We start from the raw sequence: 22595 nt of genomic DNA on the forward strand, positions 1-22595 counted from the left end.
TTGGCGGGAACATAACGCTCGAATTCCGCTCGAATCTGGATGTCCGCTCGGACTGATGACTTACATCGATGACAAACAGCGGCTATATGTCAATGAAATCAGAGGGGTTGACACCACCGTTACTGAGGAGGGTGTCAATGTTGTAGAATTTCTTTCTGGAGTCTCCTCCTTGAACACTCTGGCAACCTTGTTTTGTGAAAAAAGTCGACGGCTGAGTAGCGTTCACCTTTGAGGGTGACATGGATATTTTGCAATCGACAGCGATTGAACACGGAAGCATTATGGGTTTTGTCATTATCTCTGTCGGTTTGAAAGGCAACGATAATATATCTTGGCTTTTCTTGACCACTATTGGCAGCTAGGCGGCAGTTAAACTGTGAGGCTTGGGGAACGGCTATGAAATCACACTGTCTCATGCAAAATCCACAGAGGATCGTGGATTTTTTCTGGATGGTTTTGTACAGTTGCATCTTGTTTTCGTCTGCAGGAGTGACACTCAAGAGTTGGTAAGTTGGGCGCCGGCTTAAGGTTCGAATTCGTGAAGCTAGTATTAATATTTTTGAAGACTTTCATCGAAGGTCAACCCTTCTGTGATTGTAAGGATGTCAGACATTATGTATTTATTTATAGCATTGGAGGAAGTTGGGATGGTACCGATGCCACGACCAGAGATGAGATTGTTTAACTGGGTTTGGTTGTTGGGCTTTCTGCATTTAACACTGGGCTTGCTGCGTTGGTCAATGGGTTTTCGAGTGCGGGTCACTTTGTCAACGACATGGTTGACGACTACCACCTACCACTCCTATCATGGCTGCATTGGTGGCAGTGCTCATAGGCCTGCTTTTCAATGTCTTGGCAGCAGAGGAGGTGAACATGCGACCAGCGATACTGGCGATAGCGTCAACAAAACTTCTACCACCGTATGCATACTTTCGAGCAAAACCTTTCTTAATTGAGGATATTTCGATGGAGTTGCTTATATTCCTTGATCCTGATGTGTTCCCCTTTCTTTATGGCATCGAGGATCGCCATAATAGCGTTGCGCACACAATTATTTCCAGCACGGTATGCAGTGTTGCACAGATCCAAGCGATAGAGGAGCTGGTCAAAGTCGGAGGGTAGAAACACGGTTTGAAGTCCGCTACAATGCTTATTTTGCTGCTTTAGTTGTGAGAAACAATCTTCGACCACTTTTAGATCTTTATCGCCTTAGGGTTCTCGAGAGGGTTAATTGCATTGATACATGGCACCGGAACTGGGACAACATCCCTAATGCGCCTTGAAATGAGGAACTCAAAAGTAACGTGTAAAGCAAAAATCTCTGTGTAGTGATATTGGACATGTTTCTATTTTTAGCAAGTGACTGAACTTAATTATTTGTGGTGATTAGAAAAGTAGAGGAACATAGAATAAATGTATAAAAACTATGGAGCTATTGAATGTGTTCAAAGTATTAAATTTTCAAAGAACTTATTGTGTTAAAAATGGGATATTTTACCACAAAGAGCCGCATCACAAAAGGATGTTCGGGGTTTGCTAATTTACGGAAAAAGTAATCTCACTTTGTACCCCGAAAATTTAACCACATGTGTGAAAATGTCACAGCTTCGAAACGAGGTATCATACATATCCAAGTTAACGATATGGACTGAGCTACAGGAAAAAACGTTACCATTACCGCCTATGTAAAAACAATTTAAGATTTTGACCAACTGTTCAGGATCTCTGGATAGTCGACAAGGTCTTTTCGAGGCGATGCTGCATGTTATTGGCTTGAATCTTCCGCTTGATCACTTGCAACTCCCAGGCGAGCGCCTCACACTGTTTAGGGTCTGTAATCTTTATAAACGTTCATTTATTCAAAGCGTTGACGTGAACCTTCCTAAGTGAAGGGTTGAATACATGTAAGCGTTTGTTTGAACGCCCCTAAGCGTTGGTTTGAACAGTTGTACATTTCCTAAAATCATAGGCATATATCTATCGAAAGGTTAAAAAAACACACATGCATTTTTGCTCGTTTTTCCATAAATTGAATTGAAAAGGTCGAGCGATAAATATTTGTTGAGAAACACTACAATAATTTATGGACCTATGGGTGGTACGGATAGAAAAAATACGGACTGTCAAACAGATAAATACCATATAAAACATGCTAAAAACAATCTAAATGTTCATATAACCCCACTAAGGAGGCTATATTATTCTTCAATTATCTGAAAATCTACTAAGTATTTCATTGTACAAAAACTTTCATATTTAAAAAAGTCACCATGGCCATAATGCGACACTAAACTTCTAACTGTGTATTGCTACAGAACCTTATCGTTTTTTGTTTCAACCTTATCGGTAAATCAAAGCACTCAAAGTCCGCGTACACTACGAAAGGGACTCTCATCGGGTGGGTGTTGTTGACAAAAGTCAGCTGGTATGTCCCTTCTTTTTGGCAGCTCTGATTATGACTGCCTTGTGGTTGACGCAACACTCTTTGTTGGTTTCCAGAACTTCCTTGCTATAAACGTGGTTCAAGCACATGTAGCCTTCGATCAGCAGTAAGTTGGGTTCTCTCTCCCTCTGTTCACCAACGTTTGAAATGTGCAGCGGGTATACTTCACTATCATCTATTCTAAATACATTAAACGCCAGGGTGGAATTGGTCTTCTCAACTTAATTAATATCCTTAAGGCTTACCAGATTGAGCTCTGTGTAACACTGTCCGTTTTTTTGGTCTACCTGCAAGGCCGAAAGTATGGCCCACTTGAAACACTCCTCGTCGTTATTTTTCACATTGATTACAGCCTTCTTGGATTTGATCCATGCTGGCTAATCAATGTACTGTGACCTACCCAGCGGTCGTTGGTAATATTGACTTGAAATTTTACAATTGCTTTCGATGTCCAGTCACTTTTTTCAGAGGTCCACTGTGCAATCTTCTCTCCGATCTTTTCATCCATCTTCTCAAGCGTTTCAAGCAAGTCCGTGGTTGAGGGGAATACCTGGTTTCCCGAGTGAAAGTATCCCACGTTCTCATCATCCATCTTACCTGTTGGGTTAATCTTCACAGTGCAGCATCACATTGACTTGTTATCCTTTCAATGCCCAATCGTCTATAAGTTCCACCCTTGACATCTGAGAGACCTCAAGGAAGGTCTGCACATCCATCTTTCAGGTAGTAAATACATCTTTAAAGGCTTTCTTCAGTTGATGTACCTCAATTTTATCCCCAATGATTTCCTATCTTCTCTGATCTGTTCCTGTAACTTCTCCAGTAGTCGATCTTTCGACATCCTGCTAACCTCTATCAACTCATGCTGTTTGGCTTGGGTGATAATATCCTTCTTAGTATAGGGTTGGGACAACGCTAAAAAAATGTTGGTCTTCGTTACGATCAACTGATCCAACTGATCCTTCCTCATCCGGGAGTACCATCGGCGGTGGTTCATTTTGGCAATACCACTCAGGGCTTTGACGTTTTCAACAACTAATTCCAGCTATTAATAGCTATTGGATCGATGTCTTAATCTTTATAACAATCCAAAATAAAATCAATTTGTTTCACCCAAAACCAATATCCACGATTAAATGGTTTTTAGACCCAGCTTTTGATCTTTCGATCATATCGTCCATATCAAAATATATAAAATTCGTGGAAATCATAACCGGTGCGCCTGGTTTTTTTCATCCCATAGCTCACAATTTGCCGAGCTCAATCGGTCTCTCTCTTTGTCAAGACGGTGGTCAGCTGCTTGTTTAATCTCTCACAACCCCCAGTGGGGATAGTTGCCCCCTTCCAACATCAGGTTATAATGTCTGCCTACCTATTAACTAAATGTCTGCTTAGTAATACAAAGATTGAGAGATAAGAGGGCCATCACCATTGCCCTGTGCCCTTTGTCCTAAAATTCTGATTATTTCGGCTAAAAAGTGAAAATATAAGCCCTCCATATATATCGAATATGACAATATTCTGGGAAATCCTTCTAATACAACCTTCATATATACATAGTCTTGTAATATTGTAACTTTCATTCATTCATAAATATCTATAGAGTTCAGAGTTCACGCACGTGTTGTGTTGATGGACATAGCAGATAAGGTCGCGTCTTATTGCTTTATGTATTTGTGTTGATTAGTTAGCTCTAGCATTATATTAAAGTATGTTAACCAGAACACATGGCTTGTCTCTCACTAAATATATATAGGCTACCAACGTTACATTGGCGACGAGGATAAAAACAAAAGTTGGAAATTTTAAAAATGTATCTTTATGGATTTATTAATTAGTGACACTGATAATTAAACCATGGCTACATCTTTGCCAAATTTTCCGAGTTTTCCGGTACATGAGAACAATGCTGAAATAAGGTGGCGTAAATGGATTAGTAGACTTGAAAATTTATTCATTGGATTAAACATAAAGGACAGCAAACGACAAAGAGCACTCTTGCTACATTACGCTGGAGAAGATGTTAACGAAGTCTTTGATACCCTTGATAATACAGGAGAAGACTTTGATGCCGCTAAACAGAAGTTAACCGCTTACTTTGCTCCGAAAAAGAATACAGAATACGAAATCTACAAATTTAGGCAAGCCAAACAAACATCTGATGAAACTATCGACAGTTTTCATACAAGATTACGCCAGCTAGCTGTAAACTGTGAATTTACTGAAACATCTAAAGAAGTAAAATCTCAAATTATCCAAGGTTGTCATTCAACTAGACTAAGACGAAAGGCTCTTAGGGAAGACACGACCCTTGAAGGATTAATTTCATCAGCCAGAGCGTTAGAAATTTCCGAAAAACAGGCATCAGAAATTGAACAATCAGACAAACAATCCGCAAATGCTGTAAGAAAAGGAGTTGGAAAACGTAGAAACGGACCACGATTTCTACAGACACAAACTGACCAAAACGTAAAGAAAAGGACTACTGGTACTTGCAGAAACTGTGGAGGTGACTTTCCACATGCAAACAAGTGTCCGGCTTTTGGAAAAAGTTGCAACTCGTGTAAAAAGTTGAATCATTTTGCTTCTGTATGTAGATCCAAACGTATGGATGAAACTAGCACTTTTAAACGAAAAGTAAACAAAGTTGACAATTACGAACATGATGATGATCGGGACAGCAGCTCTGACGACGCTTACGTATTTGGATTGAGAGAAAATACTGTGAATAAAGTACATAAAGGACAACCGAAAATCAACGTGAAAATTAATAATTCTAATGTGGATATTTTAATTGATACAGGATCAAGTATTAATGTTATTGATGAAAGCACATTCGAGAACATCAAGTGTAAACCCAAACTTTCTCACGCTGACACTAAAGTCTTCGCATATGGATCAGATAAAAACTTGAAATTAATGGGAAAATTTCACGCTACAATAGAGACTGACCATAAAATAACAACCGCACCGGTGTATGTGATGAAAGGAAGATACGGGAATTTATTATGCTATGATACATCTGTTGACTTAAGCATAGTGCCAGTCATTTCGGCAGTAGCAGATAAACATGAAATATTATGCAATAAATACAGCGATGTGTTCAATGGAATTGGAAAATTAAAAGATGAAAAAGTGAAAATTCATATTGATGGAAGTATAAAACCTGTAATTCAACCACATAGGCGTATACCGTTTCACATTCGAAAGCAAGTAGAAGCAGAACTCGAAAAACTCGAAAAACAGGATATAATAGAAAAGGTGGATGGACCAACACCTTGGGTGTCCCCGATTGTTGTGGCCCCTAAACCGAAAAACAAGAACGAAATTCGATTATGCGTGGATATGAGGGAACCGAACAAGGCTATTTTGCGTTCACGTCATATTACACCAACACTTGATGATATGATCTTGGATTTAAACGGATCTAAAGTATTCTCGAAAATGGACCTTCGAAGTGGATATCATCAATTGGAGTTAAACGAAGAATCCCGGAACATCACAACCTTCACGACACACGTAGGATTACGGAGATATAAACGACTCAGTTTTGGTGTTTCATCAACCGCAGAGTTATTCCAAAACACACTGAGTAATGCACTTGAAGGATTAGACGGAGTCCGAAATATATCCGATGATATTATCGTATTGGAAGGAACCAGGACGAACATGATAAACGATTGGAAAAAATATTTGCACGACTTAAAGAGAAGAACTTGACATTGAATAAGGCAAAATGTGAATTTAATAAGAACAAACTTGAATTCTATGGTCATATTTTCAGTGCAGATGGCATATCAGCCGATCCAAGAAAAATAAGCGCTATCAGGAACACGACAATACCGAAAGACGTAAGTGAAATTCGTAGTTTCTTAGCAATGACCAATTATGTAGGACGTTTCATTCCAAATTACTCAACTATTACTGAACCGCTCCGCAGATTAACAAAGCAGAATTCCAAGTGGGAATGGACATCTTAACAACAGGAATCATTTGACAAGCTAAAGAATGAACTTGTTGCTGACCGTGTGATGTCATACTTTGACCCTAACAAAGAAACAATGTTGATAGTAGATGCTAGTCCCGTTGGATTAGCTGGATTATTAACACAAAATGGAAAAATTATCGCATACGCAAGCCGATCATTGACAGACGTTGAAACACGCTATTCGCAAACAGAAAAGGAAGCATTAGCAATTGTATGGGCAATTGAACATTTTCACCTTTATTTGTACGGACAATCATTTATATTGGTATCCGATCACCAACCGCTTGAAACTATATTCAACAGTCCAAAGGCAAAAACACCAGCACGAATTGAAAGATGGAGATTAAGATTACAGGGATATAATTTCAAAGTACAGTATAAACCAGGAAAGGTGAACGCAGCTGATTATTTATCAAGACATCCGACACCGAATACATCAATCGCATGTAAACATTCTCAATTAGCTGAAGAATATGTCCGATATTTAACTGACAACGCTGTGCCGAAGGCAATGACCCTTAATGAGATAGCTGAAAGTACACAAAAAGATAAAGATCTACAAACTGTTATTACTGCATTAAAATCAAACAGGTGGGACAAGTATGAGAGTAATACGCTAGATACATTCTCAAGATTAAGATACGAATTAACAATCGTTCCCGTTAATGATATGGAGATCATACTTCATGATAATAGAATTGTCATTCCGAAAGAGTTACAGATGCGTGTAATTGACCTTGCACATGAAGGACACCAGGGCATAGTACGTACAAAACAGTTATTACGTGAAAAGGTATACTTCCCTGGAATAGACAAACTAGTAGAACAAACGTGTAAATCATGTATACCATGTTTAGTGTCAACCCCGAAAAATGTTTTCGAACCATTACAAATGTCCGAGATACCGAATAATGTATGGGAGAATCTCAGCATGGATTTTTGTGGACCATTTCCGAATGGATATTACGTTATGGTAATAATTGATGAATACTCAAGGTATCCTGTAATAGAAACTTTAACCAGTTTAACCGCAAAATCTGTCATACCGCTATTAGACAAAACCTTCTCAATTTTTAGAATACCGAAAGAACTGAAAACAGACAACGGACCGCCGTTTAATTCAGGAGAGTTCCGAAATTTTGCAGATAACATGGGTTTTAAGCACCGCAAAATAACTCCGTTATGGCCTCGCGCTAACGCGGAAAGTGAAAGATTTATGAGAACTATAGGGAAAGCAATTCGTGCAGCTCAAACGGAACATCGCAGTTGGAAGCAAGAAATACACACATTTCTTCGCAATTATAGAGCAACACCACACTCAACAACTAACGTGTCCCCGGCAGAACTTTTATTTGGAAGGAAGATCAATACAAAAATGCCGAACATTTCAATAAATAACCAAGCCGACAGTGAAGTCCGAAAAGAAGACCACAAGAACAAAATTAAAATGAAATCATACTTCGAGAAAAAACATTCAGTAAAAGTACCCGATTTTACAGTAGGAGATACCGTATTAGTTAAACAGGAAAAGAAAGATAAACTATCTACCCCGTACAATCCTCAACCATTTACAATCAAGAATAAAAAGGGTAGTATGATTACGGCAACGAACGAACAACAAAAAGATATCACTCGAAATTCGTCACATTTCAAAAAGGTTGGAAAATCTAACATAATGACTGATGAGGAAATAGAAGAAATCATTGATGATGACATACCAAACACCATTGAGAAGATCATCACGAGAAAAACAAACACCGAAACATCTCGATGATTATGTGCGTTAAAGAGCTGTGTTACAGGCATAATAATCCTGTGCTCTTTCTGATGTATCAGTTAGGTTTGATGTTGATTTATATGTTTGTGAATTTATGATACAAATCAATTTTGTGGAATTTACTATTCACACTCGTAATGATAGCCTTATCAGATTGATCAGACGATCCACTTATTATATTGACATTACAGTACGCGTACCGAATAATTTACATTTATCACAGACTATAAAGTTCTAATTTTCTATTGATACAATTTTATGCTTCTTATCACTTAATTTGTTTACACAGACAGTTAAAGATTTTATGACTACACAGACAGTAATATAATTAATTAAAGTAGAACTTTAATCTGAGAAAAGAAGAGATGTAATATTGTAACTTTCATTCATTCATAAATATCTATAGAGTTCAGAGTTCACGCACGTGTTGTGTTGATGGACATAGCAGATAAGGTCGCGTCTTATTGCTTTATGTATTTGTGTTGATTAGTTAGCTCTAGCATTATATTAAAGTATGTTAACCAGAACACATGGCTTGTCTCTCACTAAATATATATAGGCTACCAACGTGACAAGTCTATGATTTAATTAAATTTTATAGACATTGAAAGATCAGGGGGGTCTCAACCTCATTTTAGCGGTCTCGGGTATGTTTTCGCTATATATTTTGAATTTTTTGACTGAAAAGTGACAATCTTAGCCCTCCGTAGATATTGAAGATGACGTTTTTCTGAAAAATCCATCTAACACAATCTTTATATATACAGGGTCAATGATTTGGTTGAGTTTTATGGACATACAAAGACCAGGGGGGTCTCAACCTCATTTTAGCGGTGTCGGGTAGGTTTTCACTATATATTTTGAATATCCAACTGGCACTTTGGGCGCTCCGTAAACATAGAAGACCGGAAGTGTACCTAAAGTCCTTTAAGTCACGTTTGTATCTACCTATTGACTAAATGTCTGTTAAATATTAGAAAGATTGAGAGATCAGGGGGCTCTCACCATCACCCTGTGCTCTTTGTCCTAACATTTTGACATTTTTTGACTGAAAAGTGACAATCTTAGCCCTCCGTAGATATTGAAGATGACGTTTTTCTGAAAAATCCATCTAACACAATCTTTATATATACAGGGTCAATGATTTGGTTGAGTTTTATGGACATCAAAAGACCAGGGGGGTCTCAACCTCATTTTAGCGGTCTCGGGTAGGTTTTCGCTATATATTTTGAATATCCAACTGGCACTTTGGGCGCTCAGTAAACATAGAAGACCGGAAGTGTACCTAAAGTCCTTTTAGTCACGTTTGTATCTACCTATTGACTAAATGTCTGTTAAATATTAGAAAGATTGAGAGATCAGGGGGCTCTCACCATCACCCTGTGCCCTTTGTCCTAAAATTTTGACATTTTTTGACTGAAATTTAGTTTTTTTGGCTTTCCATATATATTTCTATTTATAGTTATAAATATTTCTGGAGTTATTGGTTTTTTTCTTTTTGTCGTAAGAAATATTATAGACAAAAGTACATCTTTGAAGTCGTTTTTGTGACAAAACTCTATGATACATACAGACAAATAAGTCGCACGGAAAAGGGTTTATATTCAAGAAATTACGACAGCTTGAAAAGGTCATTTTATGATTCCTACGTATCTAATCAGTCCTTTTTACTATGAAAATCATGCGTTTTATGATATCAAGTATTTAATTTTCTTATGATTTTTCACTTAATTTTGAATATCAAACTGGCTGCTAGCAGCCGGTTGGATATTGAATATCGAATAACGAATAACGAACCGGCTGCTAACTTCACATACATTGTGGATTGTATATGATATATCCGAGAGACATTTTAGGAAACATTTTGACAGATCGTTGGAAGAAGCTATTACCAATCAGTTAAACCTCTGCCTAACCCATTTATCATTTTTATCAATACATTATGTTTAAACTAAAATTGCATTTCAACTAATTTTAAAACTGATGAATTGTTTTGGAAAAAAATCAATTTTTGTGTAGCGTAGCAACAATCGAGCAGCAGATAATACGACATTTCAGAGCTTGCTTTTCCTATCATGATTTCCATTATATCAGATTGCTCCTTACTAAACCAATCTTTTTTTATTCGGGTGGTAAAGTTTTGTCATTGTTTTGGTACTCAAGTTTAAGTCATCCTTTAGAACATTTCATGTTAATCATTTGCCTGGTTTGGAATATTTGGTGTGTCACAGACGATAACTGATAAACTGTAATCGTCGTTATCAAAATCCCGTTTTTGTTCTTAGGTTGTAACACCACTCAGTTAGACTAGTTCACTAAATGTGAAATAACAACGAACAACGCATCGGATACCACGGCGTTTGTTTGGTTGGTGTTGTCTAAGTGTTTGTTCCTTTGTGCAGTATTTTGTTGATTGTTTTTTTTTCTCTTTGACATCTAACTGGCACTGTCGTATATTTTTGTATAATTTTGACTGTAAATAAATGACACCCTTTTTTGTAACAAAAAGACTTTGGATTGTGTCTGATGTTCATATTTTGATATCATAATCTTTCAGTCAGTTTAATTGAAGTCTGGAGGTGGCATGTCAGTTAACTGCTAGTAGTCTGTTGTTATTTATGTATTATCGTCATTTTGGTTTTTTTCTAGGGCGTATGACATTTGCGCCGATTTTGAAAATTTTCATTCTTTCATTTCCGCCGATTTCATTTTTTTTCATTTGCGCCTATTTTATTTTTTTCCCTAATTGGATTTACAGGTAAGTTACAGGTAAGTTCATACTTTTACATTGGCCGAGCACAGAGTATAAAGACAAATCTAGTGACATTGCAATTGGTAAATGGCTATCCCAATGTTTCGGGTTACCATTCCTTTCCCTAAATGAAATCGATGACTGCTTCACGTTTGACATTGTCTGACGCTCCGCCCCTTTTGATGACAAATTGATACATTCGTAGACAACGTACAAGTACACATTCCATAACGGTCAACCAATTCTTGATGGCGTCCATAGAATTAACGAAGGGATGATTTCAACTTCACCATGTGGAACTCTTGGTTTAATAGCTCCCTTGTGAGAAAATGCGAACTCTAGAAATGCCCCCACCAGTACGTATGCCAGAAAAAGAAAAGATGGCCGTCTTTATCGACAATTACGCCAAATATAGAAGAGACGAAATCATAAAAAGGTATACATTAGATGTGTTGCCTACTATACATACTCAGCAAAAACAGATTTATGATTGAATGTATTCCGTTTTTATAGATTTGAATGCTGTACATATATTTTTAATTCGTCATTTTAGTATAAACAAAGTGCTTTTATCTTAGGTTTTCACTTCTTGATTTAAAACAGGAGACAACAGTTATATGCATGTTATGATTGACAATTCATAACATATGTACAACTGGCTAACGGAAAAGGTCTTTAATGATAAATGATAAATTGAAAATAACATTACTAAAATGGAGATTTGTCTCATTGGCACTCATACCACATCTTCTTATATCATTTCACCTGTTATTTACCTGTAAAAAAATCGGTGCAAATGAAATGCAGATCGGCGCAAATGCAAAACGCCGATTTTCTTTGGTTACATCTTCTGACATCAGACTCGGACTTCTCTTGAACTGAATTTTAATGTGCGTATAGTTTCTTGTGTACAATTTGGAAATAAGTATGGCGTTCATTATCACTGAACTAGTATATATTTGTTTAGGGGCCAGCTGAAGGACGCCTCCGGGTGCGGAAATTTCCCGTACATTGAAGACCTGTTGGTGACCTTCTGCTGTTGTTTTTTTTTTCTATGGTCGGGTTGTTGTCTCTTTGACACATTCCCCATTTCCATTCTCAATTTTATTGTTAATTCATTAACATCCATAACGATAACTGTATTGCGCTTTTAATATTTTCAAATAGATAATCCAAAACAAAAAACATGAACACAAAGACACATCAATAATTTGAGGGAAAAAACCCCAATTCGATCAACAAACATTATGTCAACATATAGTCGACTGGTTTTATGTTGTTACATGTATCAATCACAATAGGACGAAGCAAAGCCCGAGATGCCACGCTATCCAGCGTGAGAGACGACTGAGGTCTAAGTAAATCGTTTATCACAGCAAATTGCACCGCGTGGGCTATTTCGCGAGGCAAAATAAAATATCTTGTTTAAAAATCTGGCTTATTAGGACATTTATAGTACAGTTGGGTGTATGTATGCATCCAAACAATACGTTTGCAAATGTTTACACCTGTCCTAAGTCAGGAATCTGATGTACAGTAGTTGTCGTTTGTTTATGTAATATATACGTGTTTCTCGTTTTGTTTATATAGATTAGACCGTTGGTTTTCCCGTTTGAATGATTTTACACTAGTAATTTTGGGGCCCTTTATAGCTTGTTGTTCGGTGTGAGCCAAGGCTCCGTGTTGAAGGCCGTACTTTAACCTATAATGGTTTACTTTTTAAATTGTTATTTGAATGGAGAGTTGTCTCATTGGCACTCACATCACATCTTCCTATATCTAGTTGTAGAGCATTAAATGAAACAGAAAGGTCGTTGATATCCTTACATACCGGTAAAGCCGTCAGAAGTTCGTGAAAAATATGCATTTGTATCTTATATTTAATTTTCTGATTAGTTGTTCCATTATTTATACTCCAAAGACCCATCATGTTTGACCCCTCCACGTTATGTGTAAGCCTGTCAAAGTCAGGAGCTTGTAGACAAGCGGTTATCGTGTGTTCCTGTATATCATATTTGTTTTTCGTTTATCGGTTTGCACATACATTAGGCCGTTAGTTTTTTTCGTCTGAATTGTTTAGCATTTTTCATTTTGCTGCCTTTTATAACCGTCTACATACCGTATGGATTTTTCTCATTGTTGAAGGCAGTTCTGTGGCCTATGATTGCTTACTATCGCTTCATTTTAACTCTAGGACATATTTGTCTCAAGACATTCATACATCTTGATCCTATTTTTTTACAAGCAAGTGTTTATATTGTCAGTATTGTAGTTGTTGTTATCTGATTTTAAAAGTCATGCCTTAGATGTATCGGATAACTAACTTAACTTCTCCATCTTTGACAATGGAAGTCCCATCGGCAGTGGAATATTTCAAATATCATAATAATATTCAACTTAATATTAAATGATATCATGGGAGTATATATGATCCATAAAGAGAGAAGATATTGATAAAGTTTATTTGCACGTATGTTTCACCACAATAATAACAGATTTACGTCATCCAATTTCTTGAGAGGACACGATTTGTCTGTTGTACGCAAATATCAAATATCCATCCGTATTAATCCGCGTCTAAAGTTATTGAGATATAGATATTCAAAGTTATAGGTGTTGATTTCAATTACACAATTGTTTGTTGTTGAAAACAATACAGCGACGACAACACTACATCAGGATAGAGTTTACTGTAATAAATTTACACACATACGAACGCACACACACTAAACTTAAGTCACTTTATCAACGGATGACATTGAGTTCATTTCCCCTGTTAAATCTTATGTCACCTCCTGCATGTCCTGTTAATTGATATTTCAAAAATACACAAAGGGAATAGACATATAAACGAAAACACAGATGAAGACCGAGAAAGATTGAAAAACATCAACAACAAGAGTGCCCATGCAGCACATCTTAATTGAATTTAAAAAGGTATGCGAACCATTATTGTTGAAAATTTCGAGGGAAATATTTTTTTGCGACTATAAATAGTCCCAAATATGACATAATAGGATCTTCTCTTATAATTGTCATATGTGGTCCTGAACGTGAATGAAATATTAACCATTGGACGTTAATCTACCGACAATCAATCAGTCAATATAATTGTCATAATAGGATCTTAATTATCTTTTTATTGTAATTTTAATGATCATAATACTTGGACTCGAGTGCTGCTTGCGTAGATAAATTTTGACACAATAGCCCAAAAACCAAGAAAACAATGTGTTTGATTGGATAAAGGTACACAATTTTTTATTGACCGATATGATAACAAATGGAGCAATTGATTTATCTTTAACCCTGTTTTATTGTTCAATGACCACTGATGGAGTGATCAAAATGTACATGTTTATAATGGGTATTATTAAACTAGTAAGATGCTGTTCTGACCAGCAGGTTTGTGAGATGACTGACGTAAATTATTTACACCTCGGTCGTACAATTTCGTACATCAACAAAATAATGAATATATATGATCCTGGGATTATCAGATACCATAATTAATTAAAATTGTAACATTTGTCAGTAAAGTAAAACGAATATAGAAAAGATACCCACATCTCCTTTATAATATCCGAGGTGACACGGGGCTACTAATTTCCAAAATCCATCCTTTTTGGGTTTTTTCCCTCCCACTTGTTATGCATCTTTTTCCAGTTCCCACTATCGAACCCATTAGCTAACAGCGTCACCTATTTCACCCCTTATCACAACATCTCAAAATTGGCCATTCCCTCTTCAAACATAGATAGGAAATAAACTCATCATAGATACCAGGACTAAACAAAATGTATACGCTAGACGCACGTTTCGTCTACAAAAGACTCATCAGTGACGCTCGAATCCTAAAAAGTTCAAAGGCCAAATAAAGTACGAAGTTGAAGAGCATTGAGGACCAAAGTTCCTAAAAGTTTTGCCAAATACAGCTAATGTAATCTATGCCTGGGGTAGAAAAGCCTTAGTATTTCAAATAATTCCAAATGAATCTCTGTTTAGTAAAAATAAAAAAGTTCGGAAATGAGATAAAGTATATTCGATGGTTACAAGCACGTACCATTAAGAACTTCTGGTACTATTAACATATTTACAACCTTCTCTGATGGGACTGGTTTTCAGTATACTAATATTGATTTATACGTATTTGTTTAAATTAATCTAGTCGTATTTTACCAGATTGTGGATTATATAAGATATATAAAGCATAATGAAGACAGTATCGTTTGGAGAAGATCTTTATAAGTTGTAAAACTTGTGTCTGACATATTTGTCATCTGGATCAATACATCATGTATAAAATAACATTGCTCTTCGACTAATTTAAGAACTGGCGAATTGTTTTAGAAATGTCTACTTCTGTTCAGTAAAGCAACACTCGAGCAGAGTTTGCTTATTTAGTATTAGATATCTCAAGGTTTATACGACATTTCAGAGCTTGCTTTTAATATCATGATTTCGTTTTTATCAGATTGCTCCTTACCTAGAAGTTATTAAACCAAGCTTCATGGTTTCTAGTGGTAAAGATTTAAAATTGTTTTTTGGTAATTAAATAGGGTAACATTAAATAGTTCTAAAAGAGGGACGAAAGATACCAAAGGGACAGTCAAACTCGTAAATCTAAAACAAACTGACAACGCCATGGCTAAAAATGAAAAAGACAAACAGAAAAAGACATGACACAACATAGAAAACTAAAGAATAAACAACACGAACCCCACCAAAAACTAGGGGTGATCTCATGTAATCTAAAGTTGGAGTCACCCCTTTGGAAGATTTACGTAAATCATATACTTGTTGTGAAATACGAACACGGACATGCTGCAATTGTCGTTATCAAAAGCAGCACTTTGTTCTTCGGTGGCGACATCACTCAATCATCAATGAAACGTATCACCGAATGTGTAGTAATCAGTAGCAATATTACGTCAGATGCCTTGGCAACATGTGGAGAACCTTTCGGGGATCTCTGAGATAACACCGACTTTTGTTTGGCTCATGTTGTTCAGACATTCGTTTGTTTTGCAGTGTTTTGTTGGGTATTTTTTGGTTTTTGTCGATATCTCTTCAACTTATAAAATTTAATTATTGACACTCTGGATCTTTTTGTCTCTAATTGACTGCAAATAACTAACTTCTGTTAAATAAACAAATATTTTTTTTAATTAATAAACAGCAATAACAATAACTGCATTTTACGCTTATAATATGTTCAAATATAATTCAAAACAGTAAACACGAAAACAACGACACAGCAACAATTTGAGAAAAAGAACAATTACCAACAAATAGTATATTCATTTGAGATACGATCGGCCAACTTTATGTTGTTATACATGTACCAATCACTATCCGATAAACCAACGCCTTAGATGATACGCTCTTCAGTGTGAGATAACGAGATCTAAATGTATCTTTTACAGCAATTTGCATCGCGGCGACGGTATCGCGTGACAAAATAATATATCCCGTTTGAGGGTGTGATTTATTAAGGACATTACATTGGAGAGAATGACTTTTCAAGGGACATCACGTTGGAGAGAATGGCGTTTCCGAACATATGCTGTAGAAAGTTTGATGAATCAAAACAGGTCGTCTATTATACCTATAAAAGAGGGACGAAAGATACCAAAGGGACAGTCATTCGTGAAGAAAACAAAATCGATCGAAATTCTAGGATTAGTTATTCCGTTATCACTTGGGAGGGCATGGACTTCTTGACCGTCACGAAGGCCCCGATTATGAGAGCTGTGTAAGTAAATACCACCTGTTACAAATACGTATATTTGAATCCCTTTGAAAAGGGGATACACGAAGCACACGATTTGAACCAAACACGTGAACACTAAAAATAAAACGGTAAAATATGAAAACACTTGAAATAAAAAGACCAAAAACGTTGCACGAAAATAAGCCTTTACCAGCCTCATATAAGAGGAGTTCAAATGAAAGATTAGCCACAATGTGTGGTGTGCCAGAACAACACGTAGAAGAATGGAGCGCATCAAAATAAAAACATAACCTGCATGCATCAGCATGAATACGTTGTACTCTATTCCATTCCTTTCCATTCCTGACAACTGAAAACTTTTAATTAGCACGAATAGAACCAGATGCTCCGCAGGGCGTAGCTTTATACGACCGCAGAGGTTGAACCCTGAACGGTTGGGGCAAGTATGGACACAACATTCAAGCTGGATTCCGCTCTAAATTTGGATTGTGATTAAATAGTTGACACAGCATAGGTTTCTGACACAGAATGAATGTATTCAAATGAACTTAAAATTTTTGTTTTCTCTTAGAGCAATTCACTATGCTGTTGAATATTAATCCTCTCAAAAAAATGTTTGAAGAAATTTTCTTTTTATTTATGAAATTTCAAATGAGAAAAATTGAACCCAATTTTTTAATCACATCCCCCTTTCCCTTATTCCAAAACTAATTTCAATTAAAATATTCTAATGGAGTTTGCAACAATTACTACTCATTTAAATACATCATAAAATATTAAGATGTAAAAAAACTGCTTGTTATCACTGAATGGTAAAGACTATTTAAATTTATCAGTTGGTAGTAAAAAGTGAATAAACATTGTATATTGTATATAACAAAGATTTAAGTTGATTCTGGACAAAGAAAGATAACTCCAATTAAAAACAATTCTTGCAGATATTTCTTGCTTACTATACTGGACAAAGAAAGATAACTCTTAATTAAAAAAAAATTTGCAATTTCACAATATTGTGAAATTAGATATTTCTTGCCATTGCACAATACTGTGCAATTGAAAAGACTTGCTATTGCACAATACTTAATATAATAATTTTAGATCCTGATTTGGACCAACTTGAAAACTGGGCCCATAATCAAAAATCTAAGTACATGTTTAGATTCAGCATATCAAAGAGGCCCAAGAATTTATTTTTTGTTAAAATCAAACTTAGTTTAATTTTGGACCCTTTGCACTTTAATTTAGACCAATTTTAAAACTGGACCAAAAATTAAGAATCTACATACACATTTAGATTTGGCATATCAAAGAACCCCAATTATTCAATTTTTGATGAAATCAAACAATGTTTAATTTTGGACCTCGATTTGGGCCCACTTGAAAACTGGGCCAATAATCAAAAATCTAAGTACATTTTTAGATTCAGCATATCAAAAAACCCCAAGGTTTCAATTTTTGTTAAAATCAAACTAAGTTTAATTTTGGACCCTTTGAACCTTAATGTAGACCAATTTGAAAACGGGACCAAAAATTAAGAACCTACATACACAGTTAGATTCGGCATATTAAAGAACCCCAATTATTCAATTTTGATGAAATCAAACAAAGTTTAATTTTGGACCCTTTGGGCCCCTTTTTCCTTAACTGTTGGGACCAAAACTCCCAAAATCAATACCAACCTTCCTTTTGTGGTCATAAACATTATGTTTAAAGTTCATTGATTTCTATTTACTTTAACTAAAGTTATTGTGCGAAAACCAAGAATAATGCTTATTTGGGCCCTTTTTTGGCCCCTAATTCCTAAACTGTTGAAACCAAAACTCCCAAAATCAATCCCAACCTTTCTTTTGTGGTCATAAACCTTGTGTCAAAATTTCATAGATTTCTATTAACTTAAACTAAAGTTATAGTGCGAAAACCAAGAAAATGCTTATTTGGGCCCTTTTTGGCCCCTAATTCATAAAAAGTTAGGACCAAAACTCCCAAAATCAATACCAGCCTTCCTTTTATGGTCATAAACCTTGTGTTAAAATTTCATAGATTTCTATTCACTTTTACTAAAGTTAGAGTGCGAAAACTAAAAGTATTCGGACGACGACGACGACGACGACGACGACGCAGACGACGACGCCAACGTGATAGCAATATACGACGAAATTTTTTTCAAAATTTGCGGTCGTATAAAAACACATTACATGTATCCGAGAGTAATCTGTAAATAAATTTAATGTACCCTCGCAGCAGTTGATGAAAATAAGCAAAATAAAAAACAGTGGAATATACTAGTATATATATGTTGAAAAGTTAAGACCAAATGCGCTGAACACATTACGTATGCGTTAAAAATAAGCTTTTCAGCAGGTCCATCATGTGCGAATTCTTAACTTATTTTACAAGAATCCCGATTATCGTCAGTCTTCATCATTCGTTCTTCTTCGTGACGTTCACTGACTGTGTGACTATCATTATCGTCGATAGGCAAGGCGTCTCTTTTATTGTCAGTCTTTAACTGATGTTCTTCTTCGTGAAGTTGACTGTTGTCGATTTCGTCGTCAATCGGTACAGAATCTCGATTATCGCCCGTCTCTAACCTTCGTTCTTCTTCGTGATGTTCGCTAACTTGACCACTGTCATTATCGTTAATAGGTAAACCATTATCCTCCCCATCATCGCATTCAGTATCTTGAAATTCATCGACATTTTCATCTTTTCCCACGTTAGAGAAGTCTTTTTCGGTCTTGTCGTCCAGTTCATCCACACTGAAACCCTTTCCATCTTTATCGTCGTCACTTATGTCACTTTCCTCTGTATCTGCGACATTTTTATCACTTTCCTCAGATTTTAGTTGCTCTTGTACATCATCGAAATCTTCAGCCATATCGTCTTTTTTGTTAATAAATTCCTCCATATTTTTATTGTTTTCGACGTCAGATTCTTGTCCCGTATCAATTTCATTGTCTTTGCTCTCAGATTGTTCTCTTCTTGAAGCGTCTGTATTTAAATGGGCTTCGTCCTTAGTGTCTTTATGCTTATAATCGTCAAGAATGGGATCAACTTCATTTTCAAGAACAGTATTAACTACTTGCTCTAAATGAGTTTCGTGGTCTTTTTCGTCTTTAACGTCTACGCTAACATCATCATCATCGTATATTCCAAGTTGTGAATTACTCATTTCGTGTTCGTTGCTCCGTAGTCTACCCTCATAAGACTGTTTGGTTTCAAAATCTTCACATGTCTCTTTTAATTGGTTTTCATCCCAGGGTTTGCAGACATTGCCTTTGCCTTCAGAACATTCTATTTCGACTGTCTCGCTACCGCTATGATAACGGACTTTCGGTTCCGGAAGATTGGACTTATCATCAGGAATTGGTATCTGTAAATTCTCACAGGGTTCATGGAATTCTGTGAAATTATATATAATTTAAAAATAAATTACAAAACGTTCTAATCTAATCCAAATATTTCGTCATTGTTCCAAAAAAAAATTCTAAGGGTTCCGCGGAACCCAGTGTCTCGCCTACTTTTGATGTAAATCCCAGGCGCAACAAAAATGAGGAAAAAGATCAATAAAAATATTCCTTTTGATACAATCTTTTGATTGTAAGAAGCTACTTTCCAAGTTTGGTAATAATTCAGCATAGTTTATGAATCTAATAAATGATTTAAAAACTTTAACTGTAGACTTTTAATACACGTATGTAAGGTTAACTGAAAGAAAATCTAAGTCCATTTAAAAGTAAAAATCCGAAAAAGTGGATTTTTCTTTTTCTTCAAAATTTACTTCTGGATACTATCTTATGATCATAAATAAGCTTCTGTCCTATTTTGGTACAAACCCAGGATAGTTTAAGAAAGTTATTAAAATTTTAAAAACTTGAACCACAGAGTGAATGTAATGTTTCCCCGCAGAAAAACTAAGTCCATTAAAAAGTAAAATATGGAAAAAATTATTTATTTTTTTACAAAATTTACTTCTGGATACTATCTTATGATCATAAACAAGCTTCTGTCCAAGTTTGATACAAACCCAGGATAGTTTAAGAAAGTTATTAAAATTTTAAAAACTTTAACCACAGAGTGAATGTAATGTTTCCCTGCAGAAAAACTAAGTCCATTTACAAGTAAAATATGGAAAAAAATGGATTTATTTATTTACAAAATTTACTTCTGGATACTATCTTATGATCATAAACAAACTTCTGTCCAAGTTTGGTAGGAATCCAGTATAGTTTAAGAAAGTTATTAAAATTTCAAAAACTTTAACCACAGAGTGAATATTTGTGGACGCTGCCGACGACGACGCCGACAACGGAATGTAGGAACGCTTAGTCTCGCTTTTTCGACTAAAGTCGAAGGCTCGACAAAAATGAAAATAACTTTCTGGTATTTACATCAAATATTAAATTAATACAAAGCTTGAATCGGAATATGAAGAATAAAGGTGCCCATTTTTTAAATTCAAAATACGTCGCACAACTGTCCTGAATTTGTATGAAATATTAACCACTGGACGTAAAGTAAGCTATTTTGTATAGACTTTTCACAAAATAAAGTAACTCATCGGGTCTTTCTTTACCACGAACAACACGACGGTAGCATTAGGGGAGCAAGAACGACCGACCTTTCCGAAGTTCCTGAATTCACCCATCTGGTCCGAGTACACAGTTATCGTCCTTTGATTTTCGTTGTCCTTTGATTTTCGTTGTCCACAAATATAGTCCTTAATGTGGACAGTGTGTTACTTGCCAATTTTTGTTATACCCCTTCCAAATTTAATTCTCCATGTTTTATGCCTCATATAGCAAGTTGGGGGGTGAAATGACACTGTAAAAAAAATTGGGTCATAAATATATAGGTAAAGTAGTGATTAGGTCAGCTGAAAAAGGTAAAAAATTAGCACTTCGGAAGCTGTCAAAAGATTTCAAGACCCCCTTAACAAAAAATTGTCCATATTTTGAGTTAGAGCTGATGAAGTTTTCTCTAAATTTGATATAATTTGTCCCAAAAGTAGTACAACATACTGTAAAAATGTTATTGAGAAAGCGCAGGTGGGATTTTTTTTATTTACATTTATTGTCTAAAAGAAATGCACTACGAAATAACTGTGTACTCGGACCATCTGCTTTTAGAATCCTTTTTGTATCGCATCAACGGTTAAGAAAAGCAGTTATTTCTTCACACAACAAATAACAACACAATATACTCGTTATTCATTTTAAGAATGAGGGGACAATAGAGTATTTTTCATAAATATTTCGATGGTTTTTTTTTAAAACTAAATATCATATTAGGATGTTGATATAATGAACATTTTTGTTGTTGTAAAAATAATACACTGAACAAAATTTTGCCAGTAGTAGTGTGGAATGGGATTAAGAAGTGCAAAAAATATCATGCAGCAAGAAAAGTTCATCGTTATGTTAAAATGGTCAAAATAAAGAGATGTGGTATGTTTAATAATGAGACAAATATCCAAATGATGTGAATTTAAGTTTCTATAGGTCACCATATACGGCTTCCAAACAAAGTCTAGACCCATGCAGATATCGTATTAGTATAACGGTATATGATGTGATGTTTTAGAAATAATACAAATGGCAGTCAAATAGCAAACTGAGCCTTGTTTCTTGTGAGTCAATTTACCATTCTTTTTTGTCTTCTATACAAGTTAGCAACTGAGAACATTTACGTGCTAGTTCAAAAAGTAACAGTCTGTCCGAGAACATGACACTTTTTCGGACGAATTATTCAGTCTTGCTCCTTACTTTTAAATGCGTAGCTGTACCGCAAAATTAGCAAATATACAAATAAGAAAATGGGCACATAATTCAAGAGCAGTTAAAGTGACGCTACCCAAATGAGTAATCGATCCGAGTTTTGCCGAAATAAACATTCTGTATT

General features: G+C 35.7%; 2 protein-coding genes across 11 annotated transcripts in view; one reads left to right on the top strand and one right to left on the bottom strand.

The window, feature by feature from the left end:
* Window positions 1-4300: 4300 nt before the first annotated feature.
* Window positions 4301-6163, top strand: LOC134702017 (uncharacterized protein K02A2.6-like). The gene has a single exon (XM_063563126.1). The coding sequence runs from the start codon at window positions 4301-4303 to the stop codon at window positions 6161-6163; it is 1863 nt and encodes a 620-aa protein (XP_063419196.1).
* Window positions 6164-19038: 12875 nt separating this feature from the next.
* The window catches only part of LOC134701964 (CAP-Gly domain-containing linker protein 1-like), an 87314-nt gene continuing 83757 nt past the window's right edge, over window positions 19039-22595 (bottom strand). For all 10 annotated transcript variants that reach the window (XM_063563082.1, XM_063563084.1, XM_063563081.1 and 7 more), the window contains one exon: window positions 19039-20096. In XM_063563082.1, coding sequence (XP_063419152.1) covers window positions 19075-20096 — 1022 coding nt within the window. In that variant the 3' untranslated portion in view covers window positions 19039-19074. The remainder of the gene's footprint in view (window positions 20097-22595) is intronic.

Source organism: Mytilus trossulus, unplaced genomic scaffold (assembly GCF_036588685.1).
Source record: "Mytilus trossulus isolate FHL-02 unplaced genomic scaffold, PNRI_Mtr1.1.1.hap1 h1tg000373l__unscaffolded, whole genome shotgun sequence".
Lineage (NCBI taxonomy): Eukaryota > Metazoa > Mollusca > Bivalvia > Mytilida > Mytilidae > Mytilus > Mytilus trossulus.

Coding starts and splice junctions, on each gene's coding strand:
- LOC134702017 (XM_063563126.1), top strand. CDS start 4,301: ATGGCTACATCTTTGCCAAATTTTCCGAGTTTTCCGGTACATGAGAAC.